This window comes from Rhinolophus sinicus, linkage group LG11, assembly GCF_036562045.2.
Source record: "Rhinolophus sinicus isolate RSC01 linkage group LG11, ASM3656204v1, whole genome shotgun sequence".
In the NCBI taxonomy this organism is placed as follows: Eukaryota; Metazoa; Chordata; class Mammalia; order Chiroptera; family Rhinolophidae; genus Rhinolophus; species Rhinolophus sinicus.
Window position 1 is genome coordinate 6568583 of NC_133760.1, and position 19482 is coordinate 6588064.

The window sequence follows — 19482 nt, forward strand, 5'->3', positions numbered from 1 at the left end:
CTCTCTCTCTCCCTCTCCCTCTCCCTCTCCCCCTCTTCCACTTCCACCCCCTTTCTCTCCCTCCCTCCCTCCCTCTCTCTCCTTTCCTTCCTCTCTCTTTCTTGTACCTCTTGTCTCTGTCTCCTGTCCTATACCCCTGTCTTTCACTCTTCTCACTTTCTGGTTTTTCTTCCTCTGCTCCTCTGAATATATACTGACCCTTTTATACCCACCCTCACCGCACCCAGCTGAGGTCTGCAGCTAGAGGGAGGGCCCAGGCACTTGGGTTCTTCATTCTTTGAGCCCCCGCCCACTGCCCCCAGACATGCCTCGTTTCTGGGTTTTCCTCCCAGGGTTGAGATGAGAAGTCGTTGGAGGGAACAGAGCAGAGCAGGACCCTGGGTGGGGCAAGCATCAGGGGGTGGGAGGGTCCAAGTCTCAGGCCTCTGCTCTGGGTCTTGTCCTGGGATGTGGGATCTGATGATTGCATTCCTTGATGGGGTTTAGGACTGGATACTCAGGGATGAGAGTCTGAGGGAGGAGGCCAGATTCCTGCCATGTGGAGTACGCTGAAGACTGGTGAAATTGGTACCGTGGTGGGTGTCAGTGGATGGGAAATGGGGAAGTGTGAACTCTAAAGGGGGCAGGAGGTGGAAGTTAAGAATCCCAGCGCCACTGTTTCCTGCCCGGGAGACCTTGACCAATTATGTCAACTTACTGAGCCTCAGTTTCCTAATCTGTGAGGTGGGTATAATAATATTAATACTGACAATATACTAATACTGATAATAATAAATCTGATACTTATTCTAAATGAATAAGGTAATACCAGTACATTAACACACCTAACATATTCATTCCTTTCTTCATCAAACATTTATTGAACATCTATTAAGTAGGAGTTAATAATAAAGAAAACAGAATGTGACCCTACTGTTACTGTGGAGCTTACCTACCTAGTAGAGGGAGACAGAATAAAGAGAAAACATATCAATGAAGAAGATAAATTTCAGATAGCGATAAGGGCTTGGAAAGAAACAAAACAGTGTGACAGAGATAGTGAGTGTGTGTGTGTGGAACCTACTTTAAACGGGGTTGTCAGACTAGGCCTCTCCGAGGAGGTGACATCTGAGCTGAGACCTGAAGACAGGAAAGAGGAAGTGCAAAGGCTCTTGAGAACAAACTCAGGTTGTTTGGGGAGCAGACAGAAGGGCCAGTGTGGCTGGAATACAGGGAGTTAGAAGGAGTGGAAGGAAGGGAAATCAAAGAGGGCCCTTGAAGACTAGGGGAGGAGTTTGGACTAATTGATTCTAAGTGCAGTGGGAAGCCATTGGAAGGTTTTAAACAGAAGTACAGTACCAGGGATCTAATGTTAACCATTATTATTGTTAATTTTGGAGTTATTGAATTAGGGCGGGGGGTGATGACTACTATGTCCCTGGGTCTCTTGGAAGAGCTGAATGCTGGTGAATAGCGAGGGACAGGGGACCACGTGTCTGGGGTCCTGATATGGAATCTGAGAGCTGGCAGACTAAAATTCTGGGTCCCTGCAAAGGAAGGGAACTGGACCATGGCAAGTCTGGGTATCTGATGGTCCCAGAGCGAGGGAGAATGGTTGGCTATGTGGATTCCCAGAGGGGGTGAGGAATAGGCAGTTTAGTGACTGGGTGGGTACTCACGAAGACCTGGAAGCTGGGGTACCTATAGCACAAAAGCTAGAGACACACTGGCTGGATTCAAATCCAAGCTGCTTTACTCTGATTTGGGGCAAGTTACTAATAACCTCTCTATCTGTAAAATAGGGATAATAATAGTGAACGCATTAGGGTAGTTGAGTAGTGCCTGGTACATAGTAAGCACTGCTGTATGTGCTAGTTATACTAGGCTTTGGGGCCCTGGGTGGGTTCTGTACTGGGGGACCCTAGATTAAGGTCTCTAGGATTTGGGGAAGGGGCAAATTCTTGGGTCCATTGGGTCCCAAGACTAAAAAGTTGGGAGAACAAATTGAGGGTCCCTGTTTTGGGGAATATGTGGGTAGTCACAAACTTGTCTTTGAGCAGGACAGAAACTGGGGGTCTGAACTCAGAACCCCAAGGAAGGTAAAAAGTCTGAGTCACAGAAGGAAAAACTAGGGACTAGAGGGTCACTGCTTTTCAGGGAGAGCTGGCAAAGGGAGGCCAGCCCCTCTCCCCTAACTGATCGGGGAGGAGTCTGGGAACTAGAGGTTAGGGAGATGGAAATTTGAGTGGGGTAGGTGGAGAATAGGAGAGCAGGACTCTGAATTAAGTTCCCTGAGTGGTATTAGCGCGAGACTTTCGTACCCTGGGGATGTTAAGGGGGGTCTCCCATTTAGGGTCCTGTGATGGTGGAGAATCAGGGGCCCTGAGAGCAGTGGCAGCATCCCCCCTTCTTGGGCCTCCAACGCTACGAGCTTAGCGGAGCGCCTCGCGGGCGGTTTCCTCCCACAGGAAACCACAGGCGTTGGGCACACCCAGCCTGCAGGGAGGAGAGCCTACTGCCTGCCGTCTCCGGGGAGGCCCAAGTGGGCAGCAGCGGACCACTAAAGGGGCGTGCCCTACGGGGCGAGGAGGTGTGATCAGACTGGGGCGTGACCGGAAGGCGGGGGCGGTGCGAAGAGCCCGGTGCCCCGCCCACTTCCGTCTCTCAGTCTACAGACCCCGTGGGCAGCAAAGGATTTTTTCGTGCCTTAAGAGGCCGTTGGCCGCGCATGCGTAGTGAGGTGCTGGGAGGACCTGAGGCGGTGGTGAGCCTTACTTCCCCTCACAAGTCCCGGCGCCGGCACTGCCTTCCTGCTAATGAATCCTCAAAATAACGTGGTCCTAATCAGCTTAAGACAAGCTTCTCTCCGGCCCTTCCCGAAGGACCTCGGTCTTCCAGACGTTTTGCTCTCAACCTTGCCTCCAATTCCCGGAAACACAGCCCGATCCTCGCAGGCCCGTGTTCCCCTTGCAGCCCTTCCCGACCTCCCGCAGGCCTTTCCAGCTCGAGTGCCTCCCGGTTAGCCCCGCCCCCACAAGTCTTGGGAACCACGGTCCTTCCAGCGCCCTCCCTGCGGACTCCTCACGCGTTCTTCCAGCCACGCCCCTCCTTGGCCCAAGAAACCCCGCCCTCCTCAGGTACCCGTGCTCCTCCCCTCGAGAGTCCCCGCAGTCCGGCCCTTCACAGGTACCGGTGATTTCCCCAGCCCCAAACTTCACAGACCCTTCCGGCTCCGCCCTTTACAGATCTCCGAGCCCTCCCCTCGCAAACCTCGAAGCCCGGATTATAGCGGGCTCTTCTAGTCCCGCCCCTTATAGGCCCACAGCCCCAGCCCTCACAGGGCTCCCCAAAAGTTCTATTTAAAGCCCGGGAGATCCCAGCAGGTCTTCTCGCCGCCGCCTCCACCACTCCTCCCCAGCCTCCCCTCCCACAGCCTCTCTTCGCGGCCTCGATCCCTCCCCTTATCTCCCCAGTAACCAGACCACAACAGTGAGCTAGGAGCACCAAGGACAGGGCAAGCACTCCAGCAGGTAGGGAAGGGGCCTCGTTCCCTACAGCGGTCCTTCCTCGGTGATCCCTTCCCCAAACCGCCCCCTTCAGAGATACTGAGAGCCTAAGGGACTTGTCCTCCGCGCCAGAGTCAGAGCCAAGATGCAAGACAGAGAATGTGAGAGGTGGGAGGTTGGAAGGAGTGTGGGGAGAGGCCAGAGAAGTGTCCGCCCTCCAACCCATTGGGGGAATTGAGATTCAGAGAGAGGCCAGAGCTGATTTTGGGGTCATCTTCCAATTCCTAATCCCTCACTGTGCGTTGCCCACCTCCTCCCCGCCCTCTCCTGCTTGCTGTCTGAAGGGGTCCTGTGTTACCCCTACAGGAGTCCCACCCTCTTTGGGAAAATGCCTTTCGGATTCTCTGCTGGGAGCAACCGCTCAGAGAATGGAAGTGAGGCCTACCTAGAGGGAATGGGTAATTCATATGATCTTTTATTTCACCTGTTCTTTTTCTTAATCTCATTCTTTTTCTCAGGGTTCCCAATTCCAGGTCCTGTGCTTCAGAGCCATGGGAACAGGGTGGTCTTCTAGGAAAGCCTTCTAGTGGGGAGCACTAGTGTGGGAATGGACGTGGAGGGAGGCATATGGGTGGGCCAAGACTTGCTGCAGGAGAAGTTTGAGTGGGGCCCAGAACTCCTCCCTGGAATCACCAAGGGGAAAAGAAAGGGGAGAGTGTTTCAACAGAGAGGACAGCACGTGGCTAGAGCAGGGTTTGTCAGTCTCCGCACTGTTGACATGTGAGGGTCAGGTAATCCTTTGTTATGGGACCTGTTCTGTACCTTGTAGGACATCTAACAGCATCCCTGGCCTCTACTCACTACATGCCAATAGCATCCTCTGCACCTCCCCTACCTGCCCCTTATTGTGACAATCAAAAATGCCTCCAGACTATGCCAAATGCTCATGGGGGATAGAATAGCTCCAGGTTGAGAACCATTGGGCTGTGGGAGGTGGGGAGCTGGTGGAGACTTGGAGAAGTGGATAGTCAGGTCCTATGGGGCATTGAACACCAGGCTGAGGAGTTGAGACTGTCCTGGGGGCCCTGGGGCACCAGGGAAGGCCTAGGAGCAGGGGAGGGCCAGAGTCCGCTCTGAGTGTAGAAGGAGCCCCTGGGGCTGTGAGGGGAGGCTGGGAGGTTGGAGAGAAGGCTGGAGTGATAGTCCAGGCAGGAGTGGATGAAGCCTGAGCCTAGGAGAGGGCCTGAGAGTGAGGAGCAGGAGGGTGGGACTGAGGGTGGCTCGGCAGCGGGGGGTGAGGGGGAAGGAGGGAGCAAGACTGCTGCTTTGGTCACCTGTCTTCAGCTTTCCCAAGTTCCAGGTCCTGTGCAGTGGATCCTTGAGGACCATGAGGCCCTCCAGGAGCGCCCTCTAGTGGGGAAACAGATGTATGCCCAAACCGGAGAAGGAGTGGGTTTTAGGGGGGAAATCTCAAGGTTAACTTGGGGTACAGAGGAGTATGAAGGGATGAGGAAGTTTGAGGCAGTCCTATAGGGGTGTTGGGGACTGGGTCTGCAGCTCAGTTGCAGCTTGTGAGACCCTAAGGGAGCTAGGATTCCTACCTAGGTCCTAGCGAGGAAGTGGCTGGACCTGGATTCCTATTGAGTCCCTTGCCTGGTTTGTCCCTCAGTGGACTGGGAGCTGAGCAGACTGCAGCGGCAGTGCAAAGTGATGGAGGGTGAAAGGCGGGCCTACAGCAAGGAAGTCCACCAGCGCATCAATAAGCAACTGTGAGCCGAGTGCCTGGGTCTCAGAGCTGGAAGGGGGCTGTTGAAGGGTTGGGGGTCGGACTCGGGTCTGAAGCCGGGGCAGGCCCAGTGTAACTGGCCTTTAGTGATGCTGACCTTTGCCCCTTGCTGGCCTCCCCTCCACCTCCCTGCCTGGTCAGTGAGGAGATCCACCGCCTAGAGGAGGTGCGGGACAAACTTCAGGTGCAGATCAGCGTTGCCCAGAGCCAGGTCAAGCGGCTGCGGGACAATGAGAGACTGGAGAACATGGGCCACTTGCTGAAGTGCCAGGCCCAGGTGCAGGCCGAGGTCAAGGAGCTGCAGGAGCAGGCCAGGACCCTGGACAGGCAGGTGGGTTCTGAGACCAGACTCTGGATCCTACTTAGGGGCAAGTGTCATAACTGCTTTGAGACTTAGCTTCCTCATATGAAAAATGGGGTTATCAAAAGCATCGCCTGGCATTGGGTGCCCAGGCTTCAGAATGTGGATGTTTAGTGCTGAGCACAATCCCACACATTCAAAAGGGGGGCTGGTGCAGTTAAGGGGAAAGGTTCACCTTCTGGAGTCGGTGAAACCTGCGTTAGAATCCTGGTCCTGCCACATCAGAGCTGTGTGACCACCGGCAAGTCTTCACTTCTCTGGGCCCCAGTTCCTTAATCTGCAAAAGGAGGATGTTGGTAATGGAGCAGAGTCTAGACAGGTGTCTAATCCTACCTGCCTCAAGATCTTGCTATGTGACCATGGAAACAATGTAACTTTTCTATGCCAGTGTTCTTTCAAATTTTTATGACCATGACTGGTGACGTAGTTCATACACACATAGATGCAGATGGATATAAACACATGTGCACAAATACATTTATCTGAAACAAAACCTTCACCAAATCATACTTTTTTTCTATGTGCAATTCTTTCTGTTATTTTCTCTTCTATTCTTCATTTTAAAAGGTTGCTTTTCTAGAGCAAATGATTTCTTGCACACTATGGGATCACAAACAGGAGTTTGAAAGTTACTTGTCTGTATCAGTTTCCTATTGTTGCTGTAACAAATTATCACCAACTTGATGGCTTAAGATAATACACATGAATTATCTTACAGTGCTGGAGGACAGAAGTCCAAAATGGGTTTCACTTGGGTAAAATCAGGGTATCAGCAAGGTGAAGCTTCTGGATGCTTCAGGGGAGAATCTGTTTCTTGGTCTTTTCCTGCTTCTAAATGCTGCCTGCATTCCTTAGCTCATAGCTCCTTTCTTTATCTTTTAAGCCACCATGAACACTTGAGTGTTTCTTATGCAGCATCACTGTGGTCTCTGCTTTTGTCATCTCCTCCCCTTCTCTGATTCTGACTCGCCTGTCCTTATAAGGACCTTTGTGGTTACATTGGACCCACTCAGATAATCCAGGATCACCTTCCCATCTCTCAATATCCTTAACTTTATCACATCTGCAAAGTCCTTTTTGCTTTTTACATCACATATTCACAGGTTCCAGGGATTAGGAAGTGGACATCTTTGGTGGGCAGGGCAGTATTTTGTCTATTACATGATCTATAGTCTGTTTTATTTTACATTTGACTTCTAATCAATCACTTTGTTGAGCTCTCAGTGTGACCCTGAGCTGCTTTTTGGAAGCTGAATTCTGATTCACACACGCCAAACTTTTGGCTGTTTCATGGTAGTACAGTGGCTTAGTGAATGCTGGCTGCTTGAATTGGTTTTCCTTGGTCTTTCATGGAAACTCACCAGAGTCTGGCCCAAACAGGATGATTTTATTATCTTGACCCCATGGATTCCTTTGCCCTAACAAATGGAGAATTATAGGTCAGGTGGAGGATAGGGTCCCTGGAAGAGAGCTCGGTAAAGTTCCCCATGAGGTCAAGAAGGGATGTAGTTATCTGGTGACATTCACTCAACAAAAATTTATTGAGTGCCTACTAAGTGCCAGGCCCTGTCCTAGGTGTTGAGGACTCAGAAGTGAACAACACAGACAAGGACCCTGCCTTCATGTAGTTTACATTCTACTGGAGAGACAGATAATAAGCCAAGTGAAAGCTGAAGAAATAATTTGTTTAGAAGAAATCATCCAGAATCCAGCACAGAGAGACAAAAAGGTGGGAAATATGGAAGGGTGGTTAAGAGTCATTGCAGATATAGTGAGATTAAATATATGTCTAATAGGAGTTTCAGAAGAACAGAAAGGGAATGAGACAGAGGTAATGTGTGACAAGATAATATCTGAGAATATTCCAGAACTAATGAAAGAACAAATCCACAGATTCAGGGATGCCTTAGAATCCAAAATAGGATGAATGAAAAATCCACACTTACATAGAAATTTATAAGGAAATTTATAGGGAAATTTCAGAATATAAAAGCATCCAGAAAATAAAAAAAACATATTACTTTCAAAGGAGCCATAGTTAAACTAATAGTGGATTTCTCAAAAGAAACATTGGAAGTCACAAGATAGTGAATGAGATTATAACTTCATTGTTCAAAGAGGGAAAGCTGTCAACTTAGAATTCCATACCCAGTGAAACTACCACTCACAAATGAGAGAGCAGAATAGACATTTTCTGGCAAAGGAAAATGTGGACTTAGACGTGGTGTTTCTCAAAAGGCTTGTGTCTTGTGTGACTTGACCTGTGAATTCAATAGCACCCCCAAAAAACTGTTTCTAAATGCTTACTCTCATTTTTTGAACCAATCACATCAAAGACTGATGACAGACAGTCCTTGGACTTGCCCCAGTTCATAGCACCAGTTTATGTAGATACAAAAAAGTACTTGATAAAATTCAGCATCCATTCATGTTAAAAACTCTGAGAAAGCCAGGAATAAAAGGAAATTTTATAAAGGGCAACTATGAAACATCTACAGCAAACATCACAATTGATAGCAAAACATGAAAAAAAATCTCTTTGAGATCAGTAACAGTATAAGGATGTCAGCTGGCACCACTTCTATTTAACATTGTACTGGCGATCCTACCCAGTGCCCTACAGCAAGGAAAAGAATTTAAAGATTGGAGGGTGAAAAATGTGAAGGGAGTAAGAAGTACAATTAGTAGTTACAAAATAGTCATGGGAATATAAAGTACAGCATAGGGAATGTAGTCAATAATATTGTGTTAACTATGTATGGTGTCAGGTGGGTACTAGACTTATCTGGGGAATCACTTCATAAATAATATAGATGTCTAACCATTATGTTCTACACCTGAAACTAATATAAAATAATATTGAAAAATAATAAAAAAAAGATTGGAGAGGGAGAAATGAAATTGTCATTATCTGTAGATGGTATACTTGAATGCATAGAAGGTCCAAAAGAAACTGATGCTAAATTATAGTTAACAAAGTATTTTAATAGTATGGCTGGATACAAAATTAACATGCAAAGTTAATGCTATTTCCCCATATTTGCGATAACTATTAGAAAATAAAAGAAGACAAGACACATTTATAATACCCAAAAGAAATACCTAGAAAGAAGTCTAACAAAAGTGTGCAAGAGCTCTATGGAGTAAATTATAAATTTTATTGAAGGATATTAAAGAAAAACTTAATAAATTTAGAAATATGCTATATTCACGGGTTGGAAGAGTTAGGGTTGTAAAATATCAGCCCTCCAAGTTGATTTATAGATTCAATGTAATCCCAATCAAAATACTAAAAGCTCTTTTTTTTAAATGGATGGAATTGACCAGCATATTCTAATCTTCATATGGAAGTGCAATGAACAAGATGACTAAGATTGGCTTAAAAGAACAATGTGGAAGGATTTGCTCTACCAATTATCAAGATTTATTATAAAATTGTTGTAATTGATGTAGGGCTAGTCAAATGGATCAACAGGACAGAACAGAGAGCCCTGAAAGAGACTTACGCGTATGTGGACACTTGATATATGACTTCAAGAAATGAGAAAAGGAGGACTCTAGTAATGGTGCTGTGAAAATCAGATATTGATAACGTGAGGTGAAATCAGACCCTTAACTCTTATTGTAACCCTGAAACTAATTCCAGATGGATTAAAGTTCTAAATTAAGAAGGATTTCTTAAATAAGGTACAGAAATCTCTACTTCTAAAAGAAAAGATTGATATATCCCATGATTTTAAAGTTAATAATGCATCTGTCAAAAGAACCAGAAAGAGTGTACAAAGTAAGTTACAGAATAGAAGGTTATTTGCAACACATATAGCTGACAAAGGACTAGTATCAAGAACATATAAGGAACTGCTACAAATCATTAAAGAGTCAACCCAACTTAAAAAATAATCAAAGGATTTGAGCTGACAATGAATAAAATAAGAAATTCAGATGTCCAAATAAATGTAGGGATTACTCATCACTCATTAGTAATCAGACAAAGGCAAATGGGCAAATGAAAATCACAATGAGATACTATTACACACTAACCTGATTTTCAAAAGTTGGTGTCCAAAAATACCAAGTGTTGGGGGCAGGAGGAGCAGTGGGAACTCTTATGAACTATTGGTGGGGGTATAAATTGTTGTATGTATTCTGAAAAGTTTTTTCCCTATTATCTATTATATTTGAAATAGACACACCTTACAGCATGATACAGCATCACATCCACTCAGCATGGTCACCAGAAGCAGTCTTGGGTTCCATTTGACATTCACACTCATGGGATCCTATAGGCTATAACTTGGCACCAGGTTCACTTAACTTTGTAGAAGGTTAGAGGACAGAAAAGAACAGCATCTTGGCATGACAGCATCAAATGCATCTTTCTGGAGGGTCCAGGGTCTGCTTCTCATCATCTCCAGTTGGGTGATACCACATGCACGGATGGGTGCTGCCCACCCTGGCATAGTGAAGCTTCATACACAAGAGAAGCCACCTCTTGTCGCAGCTCATGAGGGTAGCTTGTAAGCTCCGCCACCCCAGAGAGACCAGGTTTCTATTCAGTCTTGGTCCTGTAGGCCCTTGGGGTCTATGAACCCACTCACAATCCTTTCAAGGGTGATTTTTTATCATAAACATTGTTGCCTGGGAACACAGCTGGCATTCCATATTTACCTTAACCCAGTATGTTACCACAGGAACAGTGTTGGAAGAAAGTAAACCAAAGTCATCTTCCAACAGAAAACAAGTTTAGATCTGTTGTTAACTCTTTCTCCCACCCAGCAGTTACACTTCTGGATATAGACCCTGGAACTAGGATTCATGGGAAAGAATGTTGAGAGATGTGTTACTCATATTAGCTAGCTCCAAACTGAAAACAACGAAAATGTCCATCTTTATTGAATGAATAAATATCCTGTGGTGTATCTGTATAATGGAATAGTATACAACAATGAAAAGTGAATGGCTCACAACTACACAGAGCAATAAGGATGAATCTTACATTTGAAGGAAGCAAGACATAAAATATACAGGTGGCATTATTTCACTTACATAAAATTCAAAATCAGGCCAAACCAAACTTGTTCAGGGAGTATATACACAGGTTATAAAACAGTAAAGAAAAGTAGAAATGAATGTCACTTAAGAAAGTATACTAAACGGAATAATGACCTCCCCCCCAATCTCCAGAACCTGTCATTATGTTCCTTTACATGGCAAAAGAGACTCTGCAGATGTGATGAAGGATGTTGAGATTATCTGGGTGGACCCAATGTAATCACAAGGGGAAGAGAGAGAGAGACAGAGAGAGAGAGAGAGAGAGAGAGAGACAGAGAGAGAGAGACAGACAGAGAGACAGACAGAGAGAGAGAGAAAGTGTCAGAGAAGATGATGTGATGATGGAGAGAGGAGGTATAACATCAGAAGCAGAGGTTGGAGTAGCCACAAGCCAAAGAATCCAGCCCCTAGAAGCTGGAAGAGGCAAGGAATGAATTCTCCCCTAGAATCTCCAGAAGGAATGCAGACCAGCTGACAGCTTATTTTTTAACCCAGTGAAACTGATTTCAGACTTCTGACCTCCAGAACTGTAAGAGAATAATTTGTTTTACAGCAGTAAATTTGTGTTGCTTTGTTACAGATGCAATAGGAACTAACACAGGCAGGATAATGGTTCTCTATGGAAAAAAAGATGGTAGTGATGAGAAGGGGACATCTACAGTGTGGTCAGTACTCTAGTTCTTGATCTGGGTGGTGTTTCAAGCATGTTCACTCAAAAATATGTACATACACAATCTATGCATTTTCTATGTACAATAACATTTTTTTTAAAGGAAAAAAATGTTAACTCTTAACTATCATAGACCTAAATGTAAAATCTAGAACTATAAAACTTCTAGAAAGAAACATAAGAGGAAATCTTTGTGAGCTTGGGCAACAATTTCTTAGATAAAACACCAAAAACATGATCCATAAAAGGACATACTGATCTATCACACTGCCTAAAAATGTAAAACTCTTCAAAAGATATTGTTCAGAGAATGAAAAGGCAAGCCCCACATTGGGAAGAAATATTTGCAAAGCATATATCTGATAAAGAACTTATGTCCATAATAGATTAAGAACTCTCAAACTCAATAAGAAAACAAATGACCAATGAGAAAAGTGGGCAAAAGACTGGAACAGACACTTCACCAAATATATAAGACAGTGATAAACCCCTGAAAAATGCTCAACTGTATTAGTCATTGGAGGAATGCAAAATAAAATCATAAGCTACTTCTATACATCTATTAGAATGGCTAAAATAAAAAAGACTGACCATATCAAGTGTTGGTGAGGGTGTGGAGCAACTGGAATTCCTGTACCCTGCTGGTGGGAATGTAAATGGTACAATCACTAAAATCTAAATGTACAACTGATATGATTCAGACATTCCACTCCTAGGTGTTTACCCATGAGAAAAGAAAGCACATGTTCATACAATTAATTGTATGTGAATGATCATAAAAATTTTATTTGTGCTAGTAAAATTCAAAATGGAAACAACCCAAATATCCACCAACCAGTGAATGGATAAACAAATTGTGGTACATCCATTCAATGGAATACTACTCACCAATGAAAAGGAATGGGCTATTGATACACCCAACAACATGGATGAATCTCAAATTAATTGTTCTGAGTGAAAGAAGCCAGAACCTTCCCCTCAAAGAAAGAGTATACATTATGTGATTCCATCTAATATAAAACTAGAAAATGCAAAGTAATCTGTAGTGATAGAAAACACATGGGTGGAGGGAACAACCAAGATGGCGCAGTAGGTAAACATTGTGTTTACCTTCTCTCACAACTACATCAAAATTATAATGAATCTACAAAACAACCATTATTGAGAATCGCCTAAAATCAAGCTGAACTGAAGCCTTTCAACTAAGGACATGCAGAAGAAGCCACCTCCAGACTGGTAGGAAGATCAGAGACACAGAACAGGCTGGTCCCACACCCACATGTGACCATTAAAGATTGGGAGGGCATTTTGGCTGTGGGGGTCCCTCCCCATCCCTTAGGAGGGTGAGAGATCCCAGCCTGGCCTTGGTTCATGGCTTGGCCTCTGAAGGCACTTCCAAGCACAGCACGGGTGGCAGCCATCTGTGGATTTCTTTCTGGCTCCTGCTGGGTGGCCCCAGGTGGGGCATGGGCTGTGGCTGAACTTGACCTACAGCAGATCCCCTCCAAGGTGGTCCTGGGGCTGGCATTCCTAGTGGCCAGCTTCAAAAGGAGCTGGAGGATCACCCAGCCACCTCCAAGTACGACACATCCAAGGAGTGGATTGGGCAGGCAACTAGAGTCCTACTGAGGCAGATCCTGCTCCATAGGGTCAGCCCCTGCACAACTCTTCCACTGTAGTCAAGGCCAGTCCTCGCAACCAGTGAGCCCAAGGGTCAGTCCTTCACGTTGATGTGCAATCATCAACCAAGGCTCAACTACAAGAGGAGGGCACACACAACCCACACAAGGGACATACCTGGAGCGTGTGGTTCAGGTGACCAGAAAGACTGCATCACTGAACCCCTCAGCACATCTACTACATAAGGCCATTCTGTTAAGACCGGGAGACATAGCAGCTCTACCTAGTACATAGCAATAAACATAAGGAGGCAGCCAAAATGGGGAGACAAAGAAACATGTCCCAAATAAGAGAACAGAACAAAGCTCCAGAGAAAGAACTAAGTGAAATGGAAATAAACAATCTGTCAGATGCAAAGTTCCAAAAACTGGTTATAAGAATGCTCGATGATCTCAGGGAGAATTTCAACAGAGAGATAGGAAGCATAAAAATTGAGATGAAAACCACACAAAAGAACAAGTCAGAAATAAAGGATACAATAATGGAAACGAAGCATATATTACAGGGAATCAACAGTAGATTAGATGAAGCAGAGGATCCAACCAGCAATGTAGAAGATAAGGTAGTAGAAAACACCCAACTAGAACAGAAAAATAAAAAAGAATCCAAAAAATTGAGGCAGGTTTAAGGGACCTCTGGGACAATATCAAGCACACCAACATTCACATTATAGGGGTACCAGAAGGAGAAGAGAGAAAGCAAGGAATTGAAAACCTATTTGAAGAAATAATGACGGAAAACTTCCCTAGCCTGATGAAGGAAATAGACGTTCAAGCCCAGGAAGCACAGAGAGTCCCAAACAAGATGGACCCAAAGAGGCCAACACCAAGACACATCATAATTAAAATGCCGAAGGTTAAATACAAAGAGAGAATCTTAGCAGCAAGAGAAAAGCAGTTAATTACATACAAGGGAGCCCCATACGACTGTCAGCTGATTTTGCAATAGAAACTTTGCAGGCAAGAAGGGAGTGGCAGGAAATATTACAAGTGATGAAAAGCAGTGACATACAACCAAGATTGCTCTACCCAGCAAGTCTGTCATTTAGAATTGAAGGACAGATAAGGAGCTTCCCAGACAAGAAAAAGCTGAAGGAGTTCATCACCACCAAACCATTATTACAAGGAATCTTAGAGGGACTTTAAGATGGGAGGGGGTAAAGGATGGGTGAAAGGGAAAGGGATTAAGAGGTATAAATTGGTTGTTATACAGTAGTCATGGGGATGTAGGGTACAGCATAAGGAATATAATCAATAATATTGTAATAACTATGTATGGTGCCAGATAGGTACTAGATCTACCAGAGTAATAGATGGGAATGGGGGGCAGGGTGAAAAAGGTGAAGGGATTAAGAAATGTAAATTGCTAGTTAATAACAGTATGGGGAATATAATCAACAATGTTGAAAAAATCATGTAAGGTGCCGGATGGGCACTGGACTTATCAGGGGGATCACGTCATAGACTGTCCAATGTGCTATACACCTGAAGCTGAAGTAGAATAATACTGAATGTCAACTATACCTAAATATATAGGTGTATATATTCATGGGATGTGGAGTACAACATAGGGAAGATAGTCGATGGTATTGTAACAGCTATATAAGATGTCAGAGGGGTAACAGCTTGGGGGGTGGGTTATCACTTTATGAGGGGTTTAAATGTCTATTATGTTGCTTTGTACACCTGAAACTAATAATAATAATAAAAAGAAAACACATGGGTGACTGCCTGGGGAGGGGGCTGTAGGAAGGAAGTGGGGGGAATGATAAAGGGGCACAATTAAACTTTTGTGTCAGACTTATCAAATTATATACTTGACATATATGCAGTTTTAGTGTATGTCATTTGTCCCTCAGCAAAGCTGACCAAAAAATTTCCTACCTCACACCATATAAAAACATAAATTCTAGTGGGATTAGACACCTAAATGTGAAAAGCAGAATTTGAATACTTTTAAAAATTGGAGGAGAGTGTTTTCTAATCTTGGGAAGAATTTCTTAACGAGCAACTCCTAAACTTTCTTTGTTCCTGGAATCCATAATTTCTTGGTAATATTTTAGCCCCTAGAGAAACCTCTGTCAGAGGTGTGCCGGGAAACCAGTTTTTGGGTAAAAGTGCCCCGATTTATAGTATTTGCTGATTTTCAAACATAAATGCTCTCATCTTGACTGTGGTGGACATATCCGACGGTGACCCCCAGTGAGCCATACACGTGTATAATCCCCTCCTCTTCAGTTCAGGCAGAACCTGTGACTTGGTTCTAGCCAATAGAATATGGCACAGGTGATGGGATGTCACTCTCTTGATTAGGTTATGTTATATAAGACTGCACCTCAGCAGACTGAAGAGAGACACTCTTCTGCTGGCCTTGGTGAGGGCCACATGGCAGGGACCATCCAGGGGCTCCTGGAAGCTGAGGACCTCAGTCTATAGCTGCAAAGAACTGAATTCTGTCGCCAACCACATGATGAGTCTCAGCTGAGACTGCAGCCCTGGTGGACACCTTGATGACAGCTTGTGACACCCTGAGCAGAGGATCCAGCTGAGCTGTGTGGATTCCTGACTCATGGAAACTTCGAGATAATAAATGAGTGTTGTTTTAAGCCACTAAATTTGTGGCAATTTGTCATGCAGAAATAGAAAACTAATATAACGGTTAATGTGAAGCTACCAACAATTTAACTCATGAAATTCCTGAAAATGTAACAACCGGCTCTCAAGAACTGTCCTGGAGAGAACAGTTCCATTTCTTAAGTAGTTTGGACGAAACAACCCAGTAAGTGTTTTCATCCTCACAACCTAGAAACCATTTGAAAAAATAATATACATACATTGAAAAAAATCTGTATTTCATCCTTCAAAACCACAATTACCATGGGCTGTTTGTGCCTGTTGGGCACTGCCCTGCTTTTCAGATCTTGACGTCAGATTGGACATGACCACTCTTGTTCCACATTGATTTCTGTGCGGTACTTGCCTTTTTAAAAAAATTTGAAATCTTACTGGGATAATAGTAGATTCATATGAAGTTGGAAGAAATACTACAGAGATTCTTTGTGCATTTTATCCAATTTCCCCCAGTGGGAACATTTTTGGGTATTTGATTTTTATCACAGCAACTGCTAAAACCTCAGTCACAAACGTGACATCATTGAAAGGAATACAGCACCATCTCTTGTGGAACCCAGGGACGAACTTGAGCTTGTGTTCATGTGGTGTCTGACCAATGTCAATGTGTCTCCCTCAAAAATTTAAAACAGCCCCGTGGTGTCCCCTGTGAGTTTGTTGCAATGCTCTGGGGTGTTGTGGTGCATGCATTCATTTTCTGGGAACGGCTGTCACAGACTGGATTGCTTATATGACAGAAATTTATTGTCTCACAGTTCTGGAGGCTGGAAGTCCAAGATCAAGGTGTCAGCAAGGTTGGTTCCTTCTGAGGGCTGTGAGGGAGAGTTAGTTTCATGCCCCTCGCCCAGCCTCTGGTGGTTTGTTAGCGAGCTTTGGCACTTTTTAGCTTGTAGAAACATCACCTCGATCTCTGCCTTCATCTTCATATGGCGTTTCCCCCGTGTGCATGTCTGTGTGTGCAAATTTCCCCTTTTTATAAAGACACCAGTCATACTGGATGAAGCCTCCCCCTCCCTCAATGATTGCTTCTGTAAAGACCCTGTCTCCAAATATGGTCACGTTCTGAGGTCCTGGGAGTTAGCACTTCACAACGTCAACTGTGAATTTTGTGGGACACAATCCAACCCTTAACAGCATACAAGTTGGGAAACACAGTCTTAAGCAATTCATTATTCATTTAGTCTGAACATTTTATTGAGCACCTACTCTGTCAGGCACAAAAGACAAAAATCCGCCCTCATGGAACTTACAGTTTAGTTGGGGAGACTGCATACCCCAAATCAGTAAAGATGAATGTGGACATGAGAACAGGTAGGAACTGGTTTCAGGCACAACAGACTTGGGGACCCTAATGGCATCACGGTTCATTCTCATTGTCTCTTGCCTCTGGTCACCACTTTGTCTACTGGCCTCTTTCTCCCAGGATACTCTCTGTGGTGGGGACTATGACAGTGGGAATCTTGGAGTCCCATCCATCCAGCTCACGCATTTCCCCCCAAATACTAGGAAAGGATTGAGGTTGGCTTAGCCTGGGTCACATGTCCATCTCTAGGCCAGTCACTGTGATTGTCTAGACCTGCGTCATGTGGCTGGGAGGGTGGCCTGTGGTTGGAAGCCAGAAACACATGGAAGGTTGGGTACTGTCAGCAGAAGGGTAGAGCAGATGGATGGGGCCACCAGGGTGGCAGCTGTCAGTCACATTCAGCCACTCACCCTCCCACTCATCCCCTCCCTCAGTTTTTCAATTTCTCTGGCGTTCAGCCAACAAACAGGTGCCATTTTCTTTCCTCCAGATCCAGGAGTGGGAGACCCGGATCTTTGCCCATAGTAAGGCTGCTAGGGCCCCGGGAGTCACTGTGGACCAGAAGGCCAAGATCCAGAGAAGGATCAACATCCTGGAAGACCAGTTGGACAGGGTGAGGGTCAGCCTCTTGGCTCTTTCCAGGCCTGAACTCAGGGGTTCGGGGAAGATGGCGCATGGTGTCAAGTCCTGGAAGCAGTGGACCAGATTCCCAGATGTGGGAGGGCCTGAAACACTGGGGTCCTTGATGGGGTCAGGAGACAGGATCCTGGAGAGGTAGACGGTCCCCAAGGAAAGGAGACCGATGCCGAGGCCCTTACAGGTAGCCAGGGGATGCTCTCAGGATTTCCAAATTGGGAATGGGCCCCATATCGGACAGGTGCTCCCTCCTCAGCTGCGTGTGGAGGGGGGTGGCTGGCCAGGCTTCAGACAGACTCTTGCATCCTCTCTCCCACCTCCCAGGTCACCTGTCGCTTTGATATCCAGCTGGTGCGGAACGCAGCCCTGCGGGAGGAGCTGGATCTCCTGCGGGTCGAGAGGACCCGATATCTGAACGTGGACCGCAAGCTGCAGAAGGTCAGTGGCCCTGAAACCCAGGACTCCTCGGCCCAGCTGAGGTGGAGGGGAGGACAGGAGTCACTCTGCCTTTTCCAACACTTGGGCCTCAAATACAGAATCGACAGGTTTACTTGAGTTCAGAGGGAATGGAGACCCGTAACAGTGTCCCAGGATGCCTCCGACAAAGAAGCAACCTCATTTAGATTTGCGAAAGCACAGATGTCATTTTGACTATTATCACCCAGGACAACCACTGAGCAAGCCAGACAATTTACATTCCGTGGGTTTTTCAATAATCTTTGAAGTCCTTTGAAGAGTGCTCCCTTCCAGCCCCCACCTTCCTTTCTCTGCAAGAATAGAACAAAGAACTACCGTATTTTGCCCTGTATAATGTGCACCTTTTGGCCCAAATTTGTGAGGGAAAAATAAGGATGTACATTATACATGATGAGCAGTACTAATTCCGTATCTATATAAGTGTTTTTAATTCTTTTATTTCTGCTTATGAGTAAAAGTGTAACTCTAGAAATCAATATCTATATGCAAAATAATACCCTGGAATAGGATCATCAGTTTTGTTGAACTTATGACAAACTTGCAACAACAAAGAGTTCTTGGCCTTCTATGATGTGTAAATATCGTAAATTTGTTAAGGGCACAAAAAATTTCTTGTACCTTGTATCTGTTCTTGTGTCTTGTAATTATTTGTTACATAAAATTTTTTGTACCATAATACGTTAAAAAATAAATGCTAAAATTCCTTCATAACACTAAAAACAAGTACCTAAATGTAAACAAATAAAAATTTGAATTAAAAAATTAAAACAAAAGATTTTTTCCCCCTGAAAGTTTGAGCCAAAAAACCATGGGTGCGCATTATACACGGCAAAATACGGTTATGTATCCTTCACCAAGATTAATTATTTGCCACATTTATTCTGTGTGTATGTAATTCTTATTTTAATCAAAAATCATTTATCATGTTTGCTGAACTATTTGAGAGTACACTGCAGGCAATATGTCCCTCAGAACTTCAGCCTGTATTTCCTAAGAACAAGACCATTTTTTTACATAAACACAGTGCCATTATCCAAGTCAGGGGCTTTAACATTGTTACAATTCTAAACAGTCTATATTTAGAGTTCATAATTGTCCCAATGATGCCCTTTATAGCTAATTTGAATTTCGGCTCTAGGTCAAGACCCCACGTTGCTTTTGGTTGTCCTGGCTCCGCTAATCTGGAACCGTCCCTCGGCCGTTCTTTGTCTTTATGACTTTGACATTTTGGAAGCACCCAGGCCAGTTGTGTTGTACGAGATCCCTTAATATAGGTTTATCTGGTCTTTCTTCATGATTTCAGGCAGGTTGTGTATTTCTGGTGGAATATCGCAGAAGTGGTATTGTGTCCTTTGTGTGCACTGTAGCGGGAGGCACGTGATGTCAGTGTGTCCCATAACCA

At 44.8% G+C, this 19482-nt stretch overlaps 1 protein-coding gene across 4 annotated transcripts in view; it reads left to right on the forward strand.

Annotated features, from left to right (window-relative positions):
• The first annotated feature begins 3138 nt into the window (after window positions 1–3138).
• Window positions 3139–19482, forward strand: part of ODAD1 (outer dynein arm docking complex subunit 1) — a 30987-nt gene continuing 14643 nt past the window's right edge. Inside the window, exons 1-6 of one of the 4 annotated variants that reach the window (XM_074316166.1) lie at window positions 3139–3509; window positions 3852–3943; window positions 5155–5254; window positions 5413–5602; window positions 17458–17580; window positions 17928–18041. In XM_074316166.1, the coding sequence (XP_074172267.1) occupies window positions 3874–3943; window positions 5155–5254; window positions 5413–5602; window positions 17458–17580; window positions 17928–18041 (597 nt within the window). In that variant the 5' untranslated portion in view covers window positions 3139–3509; window positions 3852–3873. Of the gene's footprint in view, window positions 3510–3851; window positions 3944–5154; window positions 5255–5412; window positions 5603–17457; window positions 17581–17927; window positions 18042–19482 lie in introns of those variants that run through there. The other 3 variants (XM_019752644.2, XM_019752645.2, XM_019752646.2) reach the window with 3 other exon arrangements.